The 22,913-nt window shown below is 41.2% G+C and overlaps 1 protein-coding gene across 1 annotated transcript in view; it reads left to right on the top strand.

Moving 5' to 3' along the window:
• The first annotated feature begins 59 nt into the window (after window positions 1–59).
• SLC1A1 (solute carrier family 1 member 1) overlaps window positions 60–22,913 on the top strand; it is a 49,801-nt gene continuing 26,947 nt past the window's right edge. Inside the window, exons 1-2 of the mRNA XM_005155004.4 lie at window positions 60–312; window positions 16,782–16,922. Of these exons, the coding sequence (XP_005155061.1) occupies window positions 222–312; window positions 16,782–16,922 (232 nt within the window). The 5' untranslated portion in view covers window positions 60–221. The remainder of the gene's footprint in view (window positions 313–16,781; window positions 16,923–22,913) is intronic.

Genomic DNA, 22,913 nt, shown 5'->3' with positions numbered 1-22,913 from the left:
GCGGCTGGAAGGCGGGCACTGGCCGGGCTCTCCCGTTGACAGGTGAGATGGAAGGTCTCCGCCTTCCCTTAGAAAGCACGCAGCAGCGCGGAGAGCGCGCACCCAAGGAGGCAGCTCGGCTCGCATCCGCTCGCCTCCCCTCGCCTCAACTCGGCTCGGTTCGATTCAACTTGACTCGGTTGCGCAAGGCGTGGAGCGCTCCAGAACCGCTGCCCCCCGCTATGGCGAAGACGGACAGGAAGGGATGCAGCTGCCCGGCGTTCCTGAAGAAGAACTGGCTGCTGCTCAGCACGGTAGCCGCCGTGATAATGGGTGAGTGAGGGCGGCAAGACGGGCGGCAGAGGCAGTGCTGCGCCGCCGCCCCCAACCCGGCCTTGCCTGGTACGTTACGGCCGTTCCCGTCGCAAGGCCGGCGTGGCGCCAGACCGGGGCCCGCAAAGCCAGAAAGGGGCGCTCCACGGCCGCGGACCGGGCCGGGCAGTGCGCGGCCACCCCCTGCCTGATCCCTCCCGCTGCTGGTGTCTTGGAAGCCTTTCAGCTCTTAACGGCGGACGAGGGGGACCGGCTGCCCTAGCACCTTGGCGAGCAGGCCGGCTGAGGTGTAAGGGGGGCCGGGGCGTCGCGCAGCCGTGCCCGCGGGGAAGAGGTCCGCAGTAGCGCGGTGCTGCGGAGGCCGCTCTGAGCGGAGTTTCGCGTGTGTAAGCGTAGCGTTCCCCAGCTACCAACAGCTAGGTGCCGAGGTGCCGAGTCTCCTCCGGGCCGCGCCTGCCCCCCGCATGCGCCCCTCTGGCCTGTGTGACAAAGGTCTGGTGACTAGCAGGGCAAAACCGTGTTGCGAAAAACCTGCAAGCTCACCGGTTGACTGCGAGCCCTTGGTGCATAGGTGCTGCCCCATGGCAGGCTGTGTCCCGGGAGAGCAGCTTGCCGAGTCGGGTCGTGCGGCGGGCAGAGAGGCGGGCTTCGGCTGGTCTGCAGGTTGGAGTGGTGCCGACGTGGAGGCTGCTGGGCAGGAGGGTGTTGTGATGACTTTGGATGCTTCTGGTGGCCTAAGCAAGCAATACGGCTGGAAGAGTTAGGCAATGCCACCCAGCTTTCAATGGGGTTTTCAGGGGTGGTGTAAACATAGGAGGGTATCTCCTGTGCTTGACAATTTTCTGGAGAAGCAATGAGTTGAACGCCATCTTTTTAGGAACAGGTGTGCAAAAGGGCCAAAAGAAGCTGTCAGATTACTTGGCTGAGGAGAGTTTTCCATAGGATGTAATTTTGGTCGTTTTCACGCATCCTTTCCATTTTATCTTGGTGATTATTTTGATGCTAAGCAAGGATTGCTTCCTTTACGTTACTGCTTCTCTAGAGAAGCACTGCTTTAAGTATTTCAGTGAGAGCAGTTGCTGTTTGATGGGTCTCTTTCAGATAACTTTTCTTGCTGATAGGAACTTTGACTGGAACAAATATATTTTTGTGCATGTTGGTTCAGGAGAGGATTATTCCTTTTGGAATTCCAACCAGCTATTTATAAGCTGTAAGTAGAGCTGTACTTATTACACACATGTGTTTTCCTCCACCCGTTCAGTATTTGAAAGATCTCAGTTCTTTTCACCTCCGTAGTCAGTGGAATGCTTTTTGTGAGTTCATATACCAAGTGCTAAGGGCTTGCTTTGAAAATATGTCTACACAAGTGCAGGAATGTGTGTCTGTTTCTGTGTGTGTACAGTTGGTTTTTCAGGCACTCCTGTTAGGCACAATTCTGTGAGTTAGAATCATAGAATCATAGAATAGTTACGGTTGGAAAGGACCTTAAGATCATCAAGTTCCAACCACCCTGCCATGGGCAGGGACACCTCACACTAAACCATGCCACCCAAGGCTCTGTCCAACCTGGCCTTGAACACCACCAGGGATGGAGCATTCACAACCTCCCTGGGCCATTCCAGTACCTCACCACCCTCACAGTAAAGAATTTCTTCCTTATATCCAACCTAAACTTCCCCTCTTTAAGTTTTAACCCATTATCCCTTGCTCTATCACTACAGTCCCTAATGAATAGTACATATCCAGCATCCTTGTAGACCCCCTTCAGATACTGGAAGGTTGCTGTGAGGTCTCCATGCAGCCTTCTCCAGGCTGAGCAGCCCCACCTTTCTCAGCCTATCTTATACGGGAGGTGCTCCATCCCCTGATCATCCTCGTGGCCCTCCTCTGGACTTGTTCCAACAGTTCCATGTCCTTTTTATGTTGAGGGTACCAGAACTGCACACAATACTGCAAGTGCTGTCTCACAAGAGCAGAGCAGAGGGGCAGGATCACCTCCTTTGACCTGCTGGTCACGTTCCTTTTGATGCAGCCCAGGGTACGGTTGGCTTTCTGGGCTGTGAGCACACACTGAAGCTGGCTCATGTTCATTTTCTCATTGACCAACACCCCCAAGTCCTTCTCTGCAGGGCTGTTCTTAATCACTTATCCACTCAACCTGTAGCTGTGCCTGGAATTACTCTGACCCAGATGTAGGACCTTGCACTTGTCATGGTTAAACTTCATGAGGTTGGCATCAGCCCACCTCACAAGTGTGTCAAGGTCCCTCTGGATGGCATTCCTTCCCTCCAGCGTATCAACCGTACCACACAGCTTGGTGTCATCGACAAACTTGCTGAGGGCGCACTCAGTTGATGACATACTTGTGTGCTGATTACAGAATTGGTCAAGAAATACTCCCTTCTCATTATCTTAAGTGTAGGTAGGTAGAAATGAAGTGTGTGATGTGATCCTAGAAGCTGATAATTCTGAAATGAGATTTCCTAGAGAGCTACAGAGCCTGGCAATGTGGAAACTCGGGAGACAATTTGACCCTAATCCCCTAATGTGGGAAGTCTGCTAATGGGACTTCACAGTGAGAGTGACAGGCACCCAAATTACCTCCTGTGTTAGTGGAGTTTTCTACCTGCTACTCTGTAATTAACAGGTCAGAACTCAGGGGAGCTCTGTAATTTGGCAGAGAGAGTCTTCATAAAAATTCCTTGAGCTTTGGACCAAATTACATTTTTCAAGAAGCCGTGTATCTGCTGCATTGTCAGTATTGCATGGAGCTGAAGTAAGTTATACAAGGAGAACAGTGAAACCCTTGTAAGGATGGCTTGGTGGAATTGTGTACTATCTTTATATTACAGCTTGAGGAAAGTTTGTAATACACCTGGAGTCCACAAACCTCTCATAATTAAACTTACATAGTTATTAATTTTTACAATACACTGGGCAATTGCTCTGAGCTTTATTGATCTACTTAATGTGGAGGAACAATTTAGCATTGATCATCACTTACCAGTTTTGAAAGCAGAAAGTGGAAATACCAAATACAGCAGGCAGTGTAAATGCACCATGAAAGTTGTCCTGCTGTGCTGCAGAGTGCCTTATATTCCAGCATCATCATACGGAATCATGATTTTTGCTCATTGCTGTCAGAGGTGTGTTCAGCATTCTCATGCAATATGCTTATCTTTGCTAGAATTGTTACTGAGCTGAAAAGTATTCCTAATTGCTTGTTATGTGCCCCTCTGACAAGAGGCGACAGAAACATATAGAAACCCCTCAAAATTCCAAACACTTTTTCCTTGAAGAGTAATTATTTTCTGTTAGATTTCAAGCATTCAATCAGTCTTCTGTCATTTACTTTTTCAAAAAAACATTGGAATTTATAGCAGTTGAGGGGGGATTATTTAAAACCTGTGCACAAAATATCGCAAGAATGTCACATCATTTTGGTGAACACCCCTCTGATAGCCATGAAAAGAGAGCAAAACCAAAACCTGTAACTCAGGAGGCTGTTTTTCTTGCCTTAGTAATTCTGTTTCAGACCACCAAACTGATGCAGGAAGATCTGTGAACTCAGATTTGGAATCTAAAATGGACTGAATTTCAGATTCAGAGCTAATTCTGAGGCTTGCAGTTTGTATAATTTACGTGATGGCTGCACCTGAATATTGGTCCTGGGAAGTGGGTTCTTAGTGTATACATAGGGCATGCGGTGCGTCATCTGTGTTGATCAATTCCTCAGAGGTCAGAGTCAGGCTCTTATGTGCCTACCCTGTCCCACTGCCCTTTTCTGGGAGGCAGAGGGGCACAGTAGTAGCAGCCTGTAAAAGGAGGGGTAGCTTGTATCTTTTTGCTCTGTTGGCCTTACTAAGCCCAAAACAGCTGATCTAACAAAATCAATTTAAAAGTCAACTTGCTTTAAGTGCTTCTTCAGCCTTTATAAAGGAAGCTATATTGCTTCTAATTTGCACAATCAAGTCAAAATAAACCAGAAATATCCCTGAAATTTACTCACCCTGAAACAGGTTTCCAGAGGATGGTTGTGAAGGAAGAGTTTGTCACACTTCATAGGATTTTCAAAGACCATCGATTTTTTATCATCACTTCGTCTCCAAGAGGTCATTGCTGCAATGCAACCAGTCATGAAGGTAGAAGGCTGATGATGTGTAAATACTTGCTTCTTTGTTGGTCTGTGGGGCATAGCTTGCTAGCTTGTAGTCCTGAACAGTTCTGCAGCAGAACAGTTTTTTTCTCACAGTGAAAATTAAAATGTAAGTGATTTGAGTGCATGTAGTCTCAGGTATTGAGCTGCAGCAGTGCTCTATACTAAAGCAGAGATCTTTTTACAGACTTGCAGAGTATACACAAGTAGGTTACAGGTTTTTTTGACTACTTACATTTTTCAAACCTGTTAGACCAGTATCATTTTGTCATAGCTCCATTGTCCGGGAATCTTATTCTGAGGTATTTGGCTTGTGTAAATTTCCAGGTCATGTGTTTACAAGTACTTTATTCTATTCTTTATTTTTTTGTTGCTTAATAGGGTGTCTCTCCGTCACTTCCTACATTAGTTCAGAGCTTCAGATAGCTGTGAGCCTGCCTGTGACTCTGAACTGTTGTTTTTCCAACAGCATGCATGAAGGCACTGGAATTGTTCAGGTGTTCACGCGGCAGACGTGAGGAGTGCGGCGCTGAGGTTGGCGTTCCACCCCTCACCAGGCGCCGTTTCCGCATCCCGCCGCCGCTCACGTTTATCAGCGCTGTCTAACGCCAGTTGCTCTGCCGCCCGCACACGCGTGTCCCGGCGCTCGTGACGCTCGGCGTGCGAAGGGGAGGGGCGGGCAGGAGGAGCTGTCCGAGGTGCCTGCGGGGCTGCCGGAGGACGGGCGGGCGCTGCGGGGTCGGGAAGCGGCTGCGGGAGGAAGCGACGAGGTGACCGATCGCGGGAGGGGTGATGAACGCTTCTAGCGTGCCCGAGTGCCTGGGGTTTGCACCTCTGAAGTGAAGTGCATGTAGGCCCTCCAGGATCAAACACCTTGCTTGTGCAGTTGCTGAAAGGTTGAGTCTGGCATAAACTGTCCTTTTCCTCCTGCATTTCAGAGCAAGATTTATATATGGGTAGTTCCTATCTGTAACATCAGCATTGCTGAAACTTTGAGTGATGTGGCTCTAGCTGTTTTCCAGGATTTGATGACAGCAGCAGTCACTGGATCTTCTGTTTTTTACTTTATGGTATCATCCCAGGAGCCCGTATACCAAAAGCTTATTGTTTAATTTTAACTAAATTATTATTTGGTGTTATAGAATTAAGTAGTAATACCTCCCTACAAGAACGTTTTTTGTTCATAGGTCTATGTTAAAAAAAGAAAGTAATAAATTTATTAGGTGTATTCACACCTGCTAAATGAAATGCTAGGCTCCCTCTGTAATCAGATATGGCGGTATTTGAGAGCTGCTTTAAAAGCACTCATTTCTTTAAAATTCATCCGTGTAAGAGCAGTGCTGGCACATGCTAGCATTACTGTAGGCCCACCAGTGCATTCGTACAAGAATGAACTTCTCACAGGGTGAAGACAACAGCAGAATAGTTAGTAGTCTATCACACACTCTACTGATGACCTCTCAGCACCCAGAAGGCCAACCTGTATCCAGGGAGGTCACCATACTCCTGAGGGTGAGAAGTTTCTTTTCAAATGTAGCCTGCAGCCTCTAAACCACATAAACCCATGAAGTGTGTCAGATTCTTCCAGTAAGTTGTTTCTGTCTTTGACAAGTGTAGTTTGAAAATAAAAAGCCTATCCTGGATACTGAGTAGAACTTCACCTTTTTCATTCCCACCTTCTCATACTTTTGCCAAAAAGCGACCTGTTAGCTTAATTTAGTCCGTCTTCAGTACCATTTCTCTTTGCTTGCACAATACAGTGTGAAGGTTGCAAACAATGAAGCAGATTAATTGCCTCTTGAAACACAACAGGGAAAACAGAGCCCTTTTCTTCACAGCAAAGAAAAAAATTAAAGCAAATATACTCAAGCAAAGGAATTACTACCCTGTCAGTTTCTCACAAGTATAGTTACAAAGTAAGTATCTGATTACTTTCTTGAAATCTGAAGCATAACATTTTATTAATTTGGAATTCATAGGAAGTGAAGACCACACATCATGAATCAACTGTGGTAGCATGAAAATTAAACAGAAGACTCTGTTTTTTCCCTGGTATGATTTAGAGCACCATAGATGATACTTGTGAATTTTTATGCCTCATTAGGCGGTTGTGGTGCTAAGCTGGTTGTTCTTCTATGTCACACTGCATACAGTTTGATACAGGACGTGATCTGCTCATTAATGTGTGAAACCCAGCAATTCTGAAAAAATTACTGAATTTAATTTTAAAGACAGAAGTAAAATGTATAATGGCTAACTCCTTAATCTGAGAGATTTGCAGACTACTGAGGTTCAGAAATGCTCTGAGCCAACAAAAGAAACCAAGGACTGAAGTTAAGCTTGATGCCTCTTTTGCTCTTGAGATATTTTGGAGCAAAGAAAACCCAACTTTTATTTGTTCTTCTGGTGTGTAAATTGTTTTCCTATTGTCCATGTATTTTGTATCTTGTTTTAAGATAAAGCCTGGCTTTCACTGTAGCGAATGAAGTGGAACTGTTACTAGAGTTAACTTTTAAATTAAGAGAGCTTTGGAAGGAGTGGGCTCTACAAAGCCCCAGACCTACCAAAGTCAATAAACATTTCTTTGTATTTGAAACAATAATACCAGTACCAGTAGCAGAAAAACATTTACTGTTTCCAGTTTTCCAATATTATTCAAGGGAAAATACTACAATGTAATTAGAAAAATATTTATTGTTTTCTGTCTATATCTTAACAAAGCATAAATACCCTTTCTTATTATATACCTCAAGAAATACAAAATCTTCAAGCTCAGACTACTCATAAACAACAGCTGCACTGTTTGCAAATATACCTTCTTATTTTATTTTTTTTTTTAAACAAAAGCCTCATAGCAGCATAGGATTTGTGGACGGCATTTTTACTTGTAGCCCCAGAACAGTAAGTCATGCTGTGAGATCATGTCTGTATCATACATCATGTTGAAAATTAGGGCTACATTGGACTTGGTGTTCCAGATTTATTTTTCTGTCTGCCATTGTTCCATGTATTGTATATTCCATGAAAACCCAAAAGCATACCAAATGATTAAATTTGACATATGATAACCATTTATATAGATTATATGTAACATAAATATGAACACAATATATTGCAAAACATCAATTTTTTGATCTTTTCATGGTTTTGGAACAGCAAGACAACCTGGCTTTGCTTAATCTGACCTAATTTTCTATGTACTATCTCTGATTTCTCAAGGCTTTGATGTCTTTATTAGTTTCATAATAATATTTCTTCATGTGACTATCTGTCTCTCTTTAGATTCCACTAAATTGCCATTCTGTCTGCTTATCTCAGTTTATGACAGTCAGAATCATTCCACTGTCCTTCCAGCAAGGGAATATCTAGAACAGATTGACCTATTTACTGTCCTCTGTTCTCTTCACAGTTTAAAACAGAAGCTGTAACAAGGATCAGAATCTGTCAGGTATTCCTAATTACTGGTCTTTCGCTTTTCTTACACCATTGTCCTCCATTTAGTTTCTCATGTGCTTCAGAGGTCTTAAAGGAAGGTGTGTTTTTCCTGATGTACTCTGTTTGGCTAATATCTTTGGGTGGGCTATACAGGATATACAAAGGTGCTCATATGGCTTTGGAATAGCAAGCAAATGTTGTGGAAGGAGAAGAGATCATCAGTGGGCTTTTAAAAGAAAGGGAGAGAAGCTCTAATTTTGTGGGTAGTATTGGAATGGTGCCATTGGTTGTGTAATATGTGCGTCCATGTAAGCAAGATGTTAGACACTAGAACTGGGGACAAGACAGTATCTGAAATAAGTTACAAAAAGGGTTCAAATGAAAGCTCTATTTTATGAAATTGAGTGGATTTGGAGACATGTAAGCAACAAGACCTGTATGTGTCTGTTTGACCATCAAGGAGAGAGGTCATAGTTAAGGCATCCAAGTTACAGATGGGTAGGGTGAAGGATAATGGTAGTGGTTTTAGAAATGCAAAAGAAGTGTGAATTACTATTGTCATATTACATTTCAATTCTACTGTAAAATATAGGATTATGAGATAGAAAGGTATCTCCTAGGTTACATTTAGTCTACTGCTGCTTCAGGTTACACTATTTTAGATGAATTTTTGTAACATACCATGTTTTACATTAAAGCTGGGTATGCTTCTTAGTCCTTCCTTATAGGAAGCTGTATTCATCAGTCTGATTGTTGAAAGCCTTAAAATTTCGAGTCTGAATGTGTTCAGGTTCAGTATGCACCCATTTGTTAAAACATTGCTTTCTCTGCAGTTCAACCATTTTCTGTATTTCTAGCTCACTCATCCCTGTTGGGCAAACCAGTCTCCTTTCAGAAGGCAGGCTTTTCAGTCTTTTAATCACTCTACAGTCCTTTGTGTGTATTACTGTTTGAGTCCACTTTTTATGGAGTCTTAATGAGTTTCACACAGTATTCCCACACAGAACGGGTAGGTACCAAATTCGTGAGGAACTGTAGGTTGTGTTACTGCTGGGAAAGAGCTGCAGTTTTTCTCATATTGCTTAACTTATGAGATAATCATGCTAATAGATGGTGTTTATTATGTTAAGATTGTTAGTGCTGTGCTTAACTTCACAAATTCTAATGAGTCACTGGTTTGTGGAAAAGCTGTGAAAGACGCAGATTGCATCTCTGCTACAACTTAATTTATCTTAGCAGAGTTAAGGGCTAACCAGGGAATTAATTCTTCACAACACCTCTTTGTATTTTTTCTGTATGTTAATGGACTGCTCCTATAGGTAGATTCTGTGTGGCAGTTCTCATTAGTGTACTAAGATACGTGCACAAATGAGGCATGATCATAAAGTTTTTTTCTTTCCTTCAATTGTATACTTTTGTCTTGGCTTTCTCAGATGGACATTACATCTGAAAATATTTGGAAGATGTGTACACATAAAATTAATCTACAGCATATTTAGATAAATTAGAGGAAACTAAGAGTCCAATAGGAGATGCTGCTGAATTATTAAACTGTTTAGCCATCTGCATATTGCTGTTCTGGGGGAATACTGGTTCAGCAATCAGCAGAACTGTGGTCACTTGCAATCACAGGAGAGTGGCCACAGTTTCCCTTTTCCTGGCTGAATAAATAAGCCGTCCTTGGTTTGACTAAGGGTGGATCCTTGAAGGGCTGCATTGCAGAGAGGCTGCTCTGTGGTATCTGTGACTGCTGCAGTCTGCTTTGTGTTATCAACCCTGCTGCAGGCTCCTACAGCAGAGAAAGTAGCTGGAGTTATGTGGCTTTGTTGGTTGCAGCAGTCTTTCCACCTCCTGTGGGTACGGGGAGTAGCCCACACTGGAGAAGCTAGTTTTTCCCCATCTGGCCAGTGTTCCACCTTCAATCCTGAAGTCACTGTACACCCGAACTTCCCTCACACTGCATTCAGATGACAGTGTGTCATTATGTTTAGGAATTTACAACCGCTGCACCCTCAACAGGTCGATCAGAGAGAGGACATAGGGGTTCTCACTACTACAGAGGAATTAGCATACCTTCCTCTAGTACATTCTAACTAAATATTTTTCAGTAGGCCAAGATCTGTCTTGGGAACTTTATTCTGGAAGGTTTCTGAGAGAACTTCTCTTCACATATACTTGTAAGCAAGATGGTAGTCTGTGCAAAAGCAGCATCCATAGAGTTAAGATCAGTTACCATGCAGTTTATACCCTAGAGACTTTAAATTCTACCCCAGTAGTTGTCTGCAATTTTCTAAGAATCCTGTTTTTTTTTTCAGTTAACATCAGGATTTTTATTGAAAGGAATATTGTCAAGTAGTTTGTGAAAGAATAAAACGCATAACATTAGAAATATATAAAAATAATGCAAAAAGAGCTGAATTAATAAGCTGAAATAATAAGTTTGAGTGTTATTACAAGCCGTAACTTTTTCTACATCCTCTATTTTAGTGTTTTGTAGTTGGCACTGTGTATTGCTCTGTAGTTAAGAGATGGCCAGTGATATTATTGAACCTTTAGAAAGAGCAGAAACAAAATGGATTTTATAAAATATTACAAGAGGACTTGGACTGTATCACAGATTGCAAAAAACTTGCCTGCCCATGCTGTAATTTGACGTGTTTATATTTAATGTTTTGTGTTGTATTTCAGATCAAGTCAGTGACCTATGTTTGGTAGCCTTTTCAGTCCTGTGTGTCATCTGCTGTAAAGATAATCCAATTAAGTCCCACCAATCATTGCATCCCCATCCAACAGGCCAGACTGGTTCTGTGTAAACACAGCCATCATCTCTTAGACCCTGGAAAGCCCAAGGCTTGACAGATGTGATGGGTACAGTGCTATATGCAGTGCAGAGAGTTCCTGGTACTATCCCCTTTTAGTACTTTAGCCCAAGTAGTGTTCTCATCCCTCCTGCCAGTCACAATCAAGGACAGTGGTAATATAAGCAAAATCTCACTAATTAATTCCTGGCTCCAGGGCTGGTGTCAGCATCAGAATTTTGGGGTTTTGACCATTAGTCAATCTGTACAGCACCAGGTCTGCTGTGGCAGATGGGGTACGCCTGTCCCAAAGCGGGGAAAAGATTGTAGCCCAGGAGCTAGCAGTACTCCTGGTTCAGAGGGATAACTAGGTTCAGAGGGCCTGACACCAGGTTCACTAGATGTGAACTGAGGGGTAGCATGCCACTGTTGGAGTCCAGATCCACAAGGCAACTTAGGTGCATTTCTGCAGCGTGGGCAGGAAACAGGAGAAACTGGAAGTTATTGTGCAGTAGGAAAATGATGACACAGTCACCATCACAGAAACATGGTGGAATGATTCACATGATTCTGGTGCTGCAGTGGATGGAGACAGGCTCTTCAGGAGGGATGAGCAAGGAAAAAGAGGTGGTGGGGTTGTGTTGTATGTCAGGGAGTGCATCAACTGCCTGGAACTCAATGTTGTGAGTGAGAAGGCTGAATGTTTGCAGGAGAAGATCAGGGGGGAGACCAAACAAGCTGATATCCTAGTAGGAGTCTGTTATAAACCACCTAGTAAGGATGAAGGTACAGATGAAGTACTCTGCAAATAGCTGGGAAAAGTTTCAGGATCCCTTGCCGTTGTTCTCATGGGGGACTTCAACCTATCAGATGTGTGCTGGAAGCACAACACAACAGAGAAGAAACAATCCAGGACATTCTTGGAGGTGTGGAAGCTAACTTCCTATCACAGCTGGCTAGTGAGCCAACTAGGGGAGATGCCTGGCTAGATTTGCTATCACAGAGAAGGACTGGTGGGTAATGTGATAGATGGTTGGAGGCCACCTTGGGCAAACCCATCACTAAATGACTGAATTTTCAGTCCTTAGAGAAGCCCGGAAGAAGGTCAGCAAAACCTTAGACTTCTGGAGGGCTGACTTTGGCTTATTTAGGATGCTGGTTGGCAGAATTCCTTGAGAAACATTACTGAAGGACACAGGGTCCAGGAAGGCCAGACACTCTTCAAGGATGAAATCCTTAAGGCACAGGAACAGGCTGGTCCCCATGGGCCGACAGTCAAACTGGCGGGGAAGAAACCACTGTGGCTGAACAGGGAGATAGTGCTGGAACTCAGGAGAAACAAGAGAACTGATCACATGTGGAAGAAGGGACTGTAACCCTATGAAAAGTACAAGGATGTTATTAAGTTATGTAGAGAGAAAGCTAGAAAGGTGAAGGCACAAATAGAACTAAATCTGGCCACTGCCATAAAAGATAGTAAATACTTTTAGAAATATATTAGCAAGAAAAGAAGGGCCAAGGAGAGCCTCCATCTTCTACTGGATACTAGGGGAAACCTAGTGACAGAGGATGAGGAAAAGGCTGAGGTACTTAATGCTGCCTTTGCCTCAGTCTTTCATAATCACACCAGCCATCCTCAGGATACTCAGTTCTCCGAGCTGGATGAGGGAACTGGGGTTGTTTAGTCTGGAGAACGCTCAGAGGGGGGACCTTATTGCTCTCTATAACTATCTGAAAGGAAGTTGTAGTGAGGTGGGGGTTGGCCTCTTCTCCCAATAAGTGACAGGACAAGAGGTAATGGCCCCACGCTGCACACCAGAGGAGGCTTAGATTGGATAATAGGAAAGATTTCTTCACAGAGAGGGTTGCCAAGCATTGGAACAGGGAAGTGGTAGAGTCACCGTCCCTGGAAGTAAAAACCTGTAGATGAGGCCCTCAGTGACATAGTTTAGTGGTGGTCTTGGCAGTGCTGGGGTAAAGGTTGAACTTGGTGATCTTAAAGGTCATTTCCAACTTAGCTGATTCTATGATTCTACTTCCTGCTTCCCTCTCCCTGGGTAACACAACAACAGATATATTCCCTGGGGCTTTTTATGCTGGGACTCCTGGGACTACCTGAAAGATAGTCCCAGATAAAATATAGCCAACAGATTTCTCTTGGTGTTCTCATTTCCAGTAGTTTTCTTCTTCTTTGTTTTTATTCTCACCCTCACCCCTCAATTATCTTAGTCTGCATTTACAGCCTCTCTTTGAAGGATTTCTGTCTGTTACCAAGCTTATAGAAACGCTATGTGCTACCTGGAAGAGCAATGCCAAGGAATTGAGTGCTTCATACAGGTTTAGACAAGAGAATTATGGCCTCTTCGCATACTGCAATCCTAGGGACCCAGACTGTATGTTTTGGTTTCTGTGTCAGTGTCTGCTAGTGGAGGAAATGTAGACACCATGCTATACAGCATGTGTTGTAGTTTCCACAGTTGCAATGACATATTTGCCTCAGAAAATTAAAGTTTGTACTGTTTTTTCCACTTTCATTCTTCTCTTCTGCCCAGTATTGCAGACTTTAATTAGTACATGCTATTGAGCTATAAGTAGTGGATTGCTCTTTTGGTGAAATTCATAACCTAATTTAGCCATGTGGGCAAGAAGGAAAAACAAGGAGAAGGGATGGAAAAGAAAGAAAAACAACTTAGCATGGACAAGAAGAAAGGTAGAGGGGTTGAAACTGAGAAAAAGAGGAAAAGGGTAAGCAGGAAAAGTCATGTTTTGCTCTGTAAAAAAAAAAAAAGGTAGAAGTTAATTATTCCATAAATGAAAAAGAGAAATTAAAAGAAAGGAAAAGTCCCAATATATAGTAGATGCTTTGCCTAATGCAGTTTTTTTTTTTTTTGTAATTAGAAGTACCTGTAAGAATTAGTTTCAGAAATTGTGAAGTATGAGTAGCATTCATATAGAGAAATTAATGTTTTGCAAGTCTTCCATCTATATACTTACTTAGGGCTGGTGTAATCCATGTGATATTAAAAGCACTGGTGATCACTGAAGTGTGTGCTGGACCACACCTTTTTTTTGGGCATTATAATTCCCAGAAAGAAAATACTAGTTGAACTTGGTTATTGACATGAGGATCAGAAAATTCTGTATATATCCATTTCCAGTACATTTGCAAATTTGTTCAGCTGACTTGCTAACCTTTTCTTATTACTGTTACAAAATACAGTATCTTACATTTCCATGCTATGTTTGAGCAGATATGCTAGATGCTAGCTCAAATTAAAAATTGGATTCATTTTACTGTATTTTGGCATAATACACAATTATTAGTATGGGTTCTTTGGCATACTACACAACTAATATAGATATAAGTGCTCTGTCTCATAAAGGAATTGCATGAACAAGGTAGTGAGAGCAATAATGTAATTTCAAAAGATTGTTGTAACAAGGAACTCTTTCCTCAGTTGCTGCCATTAGATTAGTAATATCCTTACAAAGATAAAACAAACAAACCCAAAAAAAAAAAAAGCCCAAACAAAAAAAATCTCCCAAAACCCAAATACAAATACGTGGTTAGTATAAGGAAACCCTGCTAAATTCTTGGGAGCACTTGAGAAGTTTTTGTAGTGAAATCTAAAGAAGTGGAAAACTTTGAAGAATGAAAATGAGGCTGAATTCTTCTGCCTGCTAGTAGTCCTGTTCCGTGATAAAACTGGTCAAACATGACAATCACCACCTGGAATGAAAGGCAGGTGGTCACTAGTTACACCTGCTCAAAGTGAAGTAGCATTACACATCTTCTGTCTTGATGTCGCAGTCTAGTCTTGATGCAGCATAAGTATATGTCTATACTATAATGTGAATAACCTGAAGGCATGGAGATTATCTATATGCTTAGATTCAGCTATTTACAATGGTGTTTTCAGGATCAAAGCCTTAGCAACTTACTTCAATACACGTAACCATTTTATAAACAGAGTTTGATCTTGCTTGGACTTATTTTGAAGTCCAAACTAACTGGTTTGAAGACATCTAATTCAGTCACTGGATTAGAAACAGATGTCATTGTGTTTACAATCAACTGTGTTTACATAATATGGCAAATATCATCAAGGCTATTAAGATTCAAGATTGCTGCAAGAAATTTAAACTGTCCAACTTAACTGGCATATATGACACTTAAACCAGAAATTGTTATAGATTCTTAGAGCAACCTATTTGCTTGAAAGGTTAATTTACTAATTTTCAATCTCTTTAATAACAGGAAGCACATAGTAGGAGTTTATCATCTGCCCATATTTTCTTTCAGCCTGTTTTTACAAATGGAGATAGAACACAGAAAAAATCTTTTTGTGCTCTCAGAGGCAAGTTCTGTGAAGGTAACTAGTAGTTTACATTTCTGCATCAAACTAACATCCAGATAGCCTGTGAACCACAGGCATGATGAATATTTAGGAAGGATTACTATGAGGGTGGTGAGACACTGAAGCAGGTTGCACAGAGGAGTTGTGGATGCTTCATCCCTGGCAGTGTTGAAGGCTAGGTTAGACAGGGCTTGGAGCAGCCTCGTCTAGTAGAAGGTGTCTCTACCCATGGCAGGCGTTTGGAACTAGATGAGCATTAGATCCCTTCCAAACCAAACCGTTCTATGATTTTTTCAAAAATCTTTGCTTTCTAGAAGAGAATGAGTTTCTTGTTCAGTTGATAACTGGATATGGGATCCCTTCAGTACCAGTGGTACAAACCAGCTGTCTGTGGATTTGCCTCAATCTTTGAACCTGCTGGTGATGTCTGCTTCCACAACTTTAATCATGTAGAATGAGGAACATATCCTGTAAGCCTGTTTAGTCTAACTTTACACCAGCTTCTTGAGTAACATCTAAGTCAAATGTCTTGTATAGCATAAAAAATAAAACTGGGGGAAAATGGGCATTTGACTTGGGCACTAGTAGCTTTCATGGGATCCCACAGGTTTACATGAACCACTGAGCCTGGTAAAGGTAGACTGGTATCTTTTTGTGCTGTTGTAACAATTCTGCTGGAAAATACACACCACTGATGACACTAAAATAACAAACGGTGTAAATAATTCTATTAACTTCAGTAGGGCTGTTTGTATGAGTAAGACCTTTAAGCACTCAGTGAGTAACAAAGGGTTCTGCTTTGCCACATCTCAGTTCAGTTTGAAATTTTATCTCTTGATGTTCAGTTCAGCTGGGACTGAAGCGCTGCAAAGTTTGTGTGTGAAACAACAGTTGTAATGCTTTCTAAACACTGCTGAACACATTTCCTATACCAGTGATTTTCATTTGAAAATCACGTTGAAATGCAAACTGAAGAAGTTTGTCTTTTGGCCTATGATTTATTTACTTTTAGTAGAAATCTTGTTTGTGGTTTGTCTTAGAAGCTAGAACTGTCTGATAACTCATTTAATCCAAAGGTAAGAGGAAGTATGAAAGTGCCTTGTGCTGTGGCTCCATCAGCGATTATACTTGCAGTTTGGTATTTTGTAGATTGATCACGTATGTAATGAGTGTGAGTATGCTGAGTGCATTTTTGTTGATCAGTTTCCTGGAAATTATTAAATTGATTTAGCGATTGTAGTCACACACTTTTCTAATTACGTAGAGCAGCAAATAGTGAAAGCATTGCTGCTGTATAGATGTATTTTCACCAGTACAAATTATCTAAAATATTTATATTTTATCACTTTTCAAATGATAGTGTTTATATATTGTATTGATTTTTTTTTTTTTTAAATGCCAGTTGTGGGTCTTCTAGAGCTAATGAAACTGGGTAAAAAGTCACTGCTGGACTTGACCAATAATCAGAGGGCATAATCAAGGTTTGTCCAAAAATATGCTTACAGACATCCTCCAAGTTCAGAATTATATGCGTTATTACTATGCCTATCCCTAGAAAAGGCAACATCTCTAATTTGCTATAGAAGTTTCACTATTGTTGTAAAAATGTGTCTGTTGCTTTTTTTTTTTTTTTAAGTATTCTCTCCTATTTTACCTCCTTTTCCCCCATGTGTCTACTATAAATTACTGCTGATTTGTTCCACATCTTTTTGTGCCTTTTAGGTATTGGAGTTGGCATGTTGGTACGGGAATATGGCAAAATGTCTAACCTGGGTAAATCCTACTTTTCCTTTCCTGGGGAAGTGCTGATGAGGATGCTCAAACTTATCATTCTGCCGTTAATCGTATCAAGTATGATCACAGGTATGTCTGGAATGCATTGTTAGCTGATGGGATTATCACTGTGCTTTATTTTTCTTTCTAAATGTAATAATCTTAAAAAATATGCTATTTGATGGAACTCTATAATGAAAAGTATAGATTGCATACATTTAGATATTTTTCTATATATAATGAAAATGGATTTGGAAAGATTAGCACAATATCTGGTAATTAAGTTGTAAGGAGCTGTGAGATAATAAATGTTTATAGATTCTTGTGCCTCTTTCTCCCTGTGTTCAGGAGAGGGTTAAACAATTGCAGATTGCAAGCCCAAAGCTGCAACTGCGTATTCTTAGGTACAGTGTTAGCTGTTGCAAATAGTCTCACGTTGCCATTTCATAAGAAGGGGGGAGCTGATCTCATATCGTGCCATCATAAAGAAGAGGAGACTCTTCAGCTGCACTTCTGTGGTCTCAACAAATTCCCATGAGGTATCTTGCTTGAGCTTCGGCTTTTACTGAATCCTTTATTCAGTGCACTAACCTGACACAAAACTATAAATTAGGGAAAAAAGGAAAAGTCTGTTTGGTACACTTAGTTCAAATGGGTTTTGGGGAAGTGCAAGAGAATGCGCAGGGAGGCTGTGGCCAGGAAGGTGTTATAGAAAGAAAAGCAAAACTTCCCTCTTCTGGAAGAAGCAAGCCAGCCCTCGGCTGAAACCCCACCATAGCACACAGGAATTTACTAACATCTCACTCAGTAAGTGAAGACAGACAAAGCCAAGCAAACTTGTCTTTATTCTTTAAGCCTCTTACTGAGTGAATATCGTTGTGATTATTTTCTTTTGGCTTCCTACAATGAATCAGAACCCATTTATCACTATATTCTCCCCTTTAATCCTCATAAAGCCTCTAGTTTGTATTCATGTCCAGGTGTTTGTTGGTTGGTTAGTTGGTCATGGAAATACATTAGACATTTGCAGAAAAGGAGAGCATGCTGTGATGAGAAGGTGAAAGGGAAATTTTGATGATGTCATGAAAGTTCTTTCAAGAATAGGGTATTGAATACAAGCTCCCAGGCTCCTCAAAGTTCATGGCCAAAAATATTAGTAATTTCAGCAGTGCAACCCAGAGTGGGCAGGAAGAGCCTAAAGGAGGCTGCCAAAGTCTCTGGAACATATCTGTAATGCATGGTGACAGGAACCCAGTATTGCAATTAAAATAAAGAACACCAAGAACGTCAAAATGGAGACATCCAAACAGGAAAGCTGCAAGAGGCAGAATGAGAAATGGCAGCAGAAAATAGTCAAGAGCTGTTTCCAGAGGAATGAAGGGAGATGAAACAGTTGTTAGTATGTAAAAGACAGAAGAACAGAGAGAGGTTTGAAAAAGGGCTTGGTGTTTTAATTAATAGACAGGACAGCAGCATTTTCATAAAGAGTAGGAAGTGAGAGAGAAAGAAAAGGAAAACTGAACTCTACTTTTATCATATTGAACTTGAGTCTGTGACTGGAGATCCAGGAAAAGCTGCCAAGACAAGATATATATTCTTTCTTGCCAGACAAGACTGTATATTTCTTTTTTTCTAACAAGCTTTTATTTCTACAGTGAAATGGGACCTTTGTCTTCAGAAACAATATCATTAGGATACCCATGAAATACATTATTAAATGTCTGGCTCTTGCGAGGGGAAAGAAGAATTATGCTGTTAAAAATATTATACTGCTATTTAACATTCCAGTATGAGTAAACTGTGGTTGTAACTACTAGTATGAGCTTGGATTTTAAAACCTGCAGAATACTGGAGTTAAATTCGTATGCAGAGATGAGAACAAAATGCTCTAATTCTGACAGTGGCATATCCAGTATACATAGAAAAGAAGGGCTTATTTTTTTCTACACTTCTATGTTAGGTTTTTAGACAAGAAAAAGGAAACGATTCATAAAGAACAGAAGCTACTTCAGCAGCATATATAGAGCTTTGTTGCTCTTGAAGACAAAAGCAGTAGCTGCCTGAGTGCAAGTAGCAGTGAAATGTGTGGCAGGCAAATGGCCAGACATTTCTGTGCATGGTGGTTTTCACTGTTAATCTGCATCCTTCCTCAGAATGTTGATGAGATATTCTGCATCTTGTAAAAGAAATACAGTAACCTTTCAAGTACCAGAAATGCATATTTGAATTGAGTTATTAGGCTTGTGTCTAATCATAAAGCACACTAGTCATTCTTCCTGTTTTGCGCTGAGTCAGACAGAATGGTTGAAATTGGAAGGGAGCTCTTGAGACTACCCAATACAACCCCCCTTGCTGAAGCATGGTCAGCTAAAGCAGATTGCCCTGAACCATATCCAGTTAGGTTTTGAATATCCTCAAGCATGGAGACTCTGCTACCTTTAAGGGCAATGTGTTTGACCAGCCTCACAGTACAACAGTGTTTTCCTGTTCAGATGAAATGTAATGTTTTTTAGTTTTTGCCCATTGTGTTTTGTCTTGTCACTGGGCACCACTGAGAAGAATCTGTCCCTGTCTTCATTCCTACCCGTGAGGCATTAATACACATGAATAAGATTCCCATGAGTCTTCTTTTTCCAAGCTGAGCAGTCCCAGCTCTCTCAGCTTGTTGTCATGTGAGAGGTCCTTCAATCTCTTCATCATCTTTTTGTTCAAAATGGGAAACAAAAGAGCTGGAATGTAATGAAAAAAAAATCAAGGCAGCGTATTAATCAGATTGTTGTTACTTCTGATGTTTATCTTTGAAAGTCAGAACAGTTCAGACTTCAGCAACCTTTTTATTGTCCACTATATTAGTAATTGAAGTTAAACCACGCTAAGCCTGTGCCTATGCTCAGGAATAGACCTGCCAGTTCCACTACATATAAAACATCCACTGTATACAGTGCTGTGAAAGAGCACAGACAAAAAAATGGTGGGAGAAAAAACCTATTTTGTTTCCTATAATGCAGGTCTTCCAAATAAAATTTCCTTTGGTATCACCACTCCTGAGGTAGCAGCTGCCTCAGCAGTTTCCACTTCTGCAAGTACAAGAAGCACAGCTATTGAGAGGTGCTCTGTGACTGTGGCATCTTTAGCAGGCCGTGTGCGTCACCAGCAGGAAAACTGATTTTCAATCTTTGGAAAGCCTTAATCTAGCTCAACACACTCAGAGACTGTATGTTCAGATGATGAGACACCTGCATGTTCTTTTTCTGTTTCTGAAGCCAAAAGAGCCTCCAGGAAAGCAGGTCTATTGAATGATACTTAGTAAACCAGTTACCTGAGCTTAGGCAGGAAACTCAGCTTGTCCCTCTGTATCATGTACATGGTGCAAAGGACAGAGAATGTTACACTACTGTTAATGAGCTTTACCATCAGTTGTACTGAGGGAAGCTGGAGGTTCCGTCCCTGCTGTCCAAGTGCAGTCATTGAAGCAGGGAGGTCTGCTGAGTCATGGGCTATTAATGGACAAGGCTTTGTGCCCATCCTCTTTGGATTACTTCTGTCATAGTCATCTCCTCCTTTTCCATCAATATCAGTTGACCTTCTGCAACTGAGACAGTCCCTACATTATTTAAGGTTTTAAATTATAGTAAAAAAATATTTCAAGTGCATTTCTGGTTCATGGAGCATGATTACCACTAGCTATCAAGAGCAAAGAGCCCCCACACTACAGCCATTATCATGCATCGGCAGTCACTGCCTCCTGTCCCAGCCATATCACTGGGGGCTCTTGGTGCACTGCTGTGGGTGGATCCGTAGTGGGTTAGTGTCTTCTGCTCTTCTGTTTGGGAGCTAAGGATGTAAACAAGTCCATTATATAAAACACATCACATACACTTTTTTACTCAATTTTTCAGAGTGCGGATATCAAAATCAATTAAAAAATTTAGTGTCATATTAAAGTTTTCTTTTTAGGAGCCTAGAAGCTAAAGTTTGTCCACCGATAGGTTTTAACATCAGTAATTTGGAGGTAATGCTATGCTTTCAGTACTCCAGGTTTTCTGTATTCACTCCATACATATTTCACTTGCAACAGTGCAGAGGCTATATTCCTGCTGCATCTGTGAACTGAATCTGATTTCTGTTTTGAATCTTGCTAACCTGTCCATCTTGGCAGATTGATGTGTCATCTTTCCTCATCATATATTTTTATTATATTCCACCTAAGGAACATCACGTCTCGTGAAAAGGCATTAACGTAAAATTATATAACCTCTAAGAGCTTTCTAGAGGAAAATTACAATTTTCCTTCAAGTGGTAATGTTTGCAAATAAGAGAAATGGAAGGCAGTACTAATACATTCTTTCTATGCATATAGTCCAATAAGCTCTCTAGGCAAAGATTATAATACAGTGCTGCAATGCTCATTGTGCAGACTGCCTACAAGGCAGCACAACCATCCCTTAGCAAATCGATATCCAGAGTCAGAAATTTTTCATTACATTTAACCTACAATTAACCATCTAATGTTTTCCACAGTACTTCATCCAATGCAGAGATGTATAATTACACTGCTCCACAGCAGTTTCACTGGCACACTAATCACAGAAATATAGGATGGTTTAGGTTGTAAGTGACCTTAAAGATCATCTTGTTCCAACCCCCCTGCCATGGGAAAGAACAGCTTCCACTAGACCATGTTGCTCAAAGTCACATCCAGCCTGGCCTTGAACACTGCCAGGGATGCAGCAGCCACAGCTTCTCTGGGCAACCTGTGCCAGTGTCTTGCCACCCTCATAGTAAAGAATGTTTTTTACTGTCTAATCTAAATCTCCCCTTTTCCAGTTAGTGCGGTGTTTGAAAGCTGGATTTATATTCAACAAAAAGGTGTGGCTATTTCATATTTCAGGGGCTGTTTGGGCATGGAAGACAGGTCTGGTTTGTGACTGTGACTTTGTCTAGATGATTTACCTGGCTGCAGTACTCGCAGAGGTTTCTTTATTAGCTACTTGGTTTCTTTTAACTGAAATACTATTTGTTATTTGTATTCCCAAAAGTCTGAGTAACCTTTTTGAAAAAAAGCGAAGTACAGAAACCATTGACAATCTCATTATATTTCTTAGGAAACAGTAAGAAAGCTGTAGACCAACCTGGAAGCAGCAAAAAGAGGTTGAATATTAGCAGTTGAGCAAAGACACTCCTGTATTTCATGAGAGTGGAGTTGCCCTTTGCATCAGAAGAGTGGATGAAGAAAGAAAACCTGAGGACCAGTTTGTATTCAGAATGTTCCAAAACAATCTTTCGGAGTGACAAGGCAGAGAAAGACAAATGTTTTTCACAAAAGGCATAGCAAATCAATTGCCTGGGTTTTCACAAAGGTTCAACAGCACCAGTACCACTGAAACGTATATTGCAATAACTTTTCAAGACTTCATTGCAACTTTTCCAGCACTTCCAAAATTACAAATTTATTTAGGGGCATTTGCTGTTCCCATGTGACACCAAAATGGAAAAAAAAAAAATTCCTCCTGTTAGGGAGAGAAAAGGCAACCACATACTGGTATTTCATGAAATTGCAACCTTATGTTACACTGAAGTGTAATTTTTTTAAATCTGTGAGAAACTGAAATAATGATACATTCTTCTGTCAGTGACTACAGGTAAAAACTTCTGGTAAAAACTGGTTTTACAGGTTAATCCTGGTTTTACAGGTAAAAACTTCATGTTTCATACTTAGGCTGAATTTGTCTACATCAGACCATCCCCTTTGGTAAGACAGCTTTATACAGTAGCATTTCAGGGAAGCCACTCTAAATACATACAACAAAACAAGATTATGAAAGAAATTTCAGAGGGACTTCAACTAAAGTTGCAGATGACTCATGGTGCTATTATCCAGTTGTAACAGGGCTCTTGGTTTGATTGGTTTGAATCATTTCACAGGATAGACAGGGATTCTAAATTAAGAGTCAGAGAAGCTATGCCTTTAACTTTGGCCACACATATTCCACATGCAAAAATCAGTAGTTGAACACAACCCAAGGTGAAATTCGTCAGTTGTAATCATTACATTTTCCCACTTCTGATTTCTTGCAAGTT

Source organism: Melopsittacus undulatus, chromosome Z, assembly GCF_012275295.1.
Source record: "Melopsittacus undulatus isolate bMelUnd1 chromosome Z, bMelUnd1.mat.Z, whole genome shotgun sequence".
Classification (NCBI taxonomy): domain Eukaryota; kingdom Metazoa; phylum Chordata; class Aves; order Psittaciformes; family Psittaculidae; genus Melopsittacus; species Melopsittacus undulatus.
Note: the sequence above shows the minus strand (reverse complement) of the source record. Positions and strands in the feature narration are given on the sequence as shown.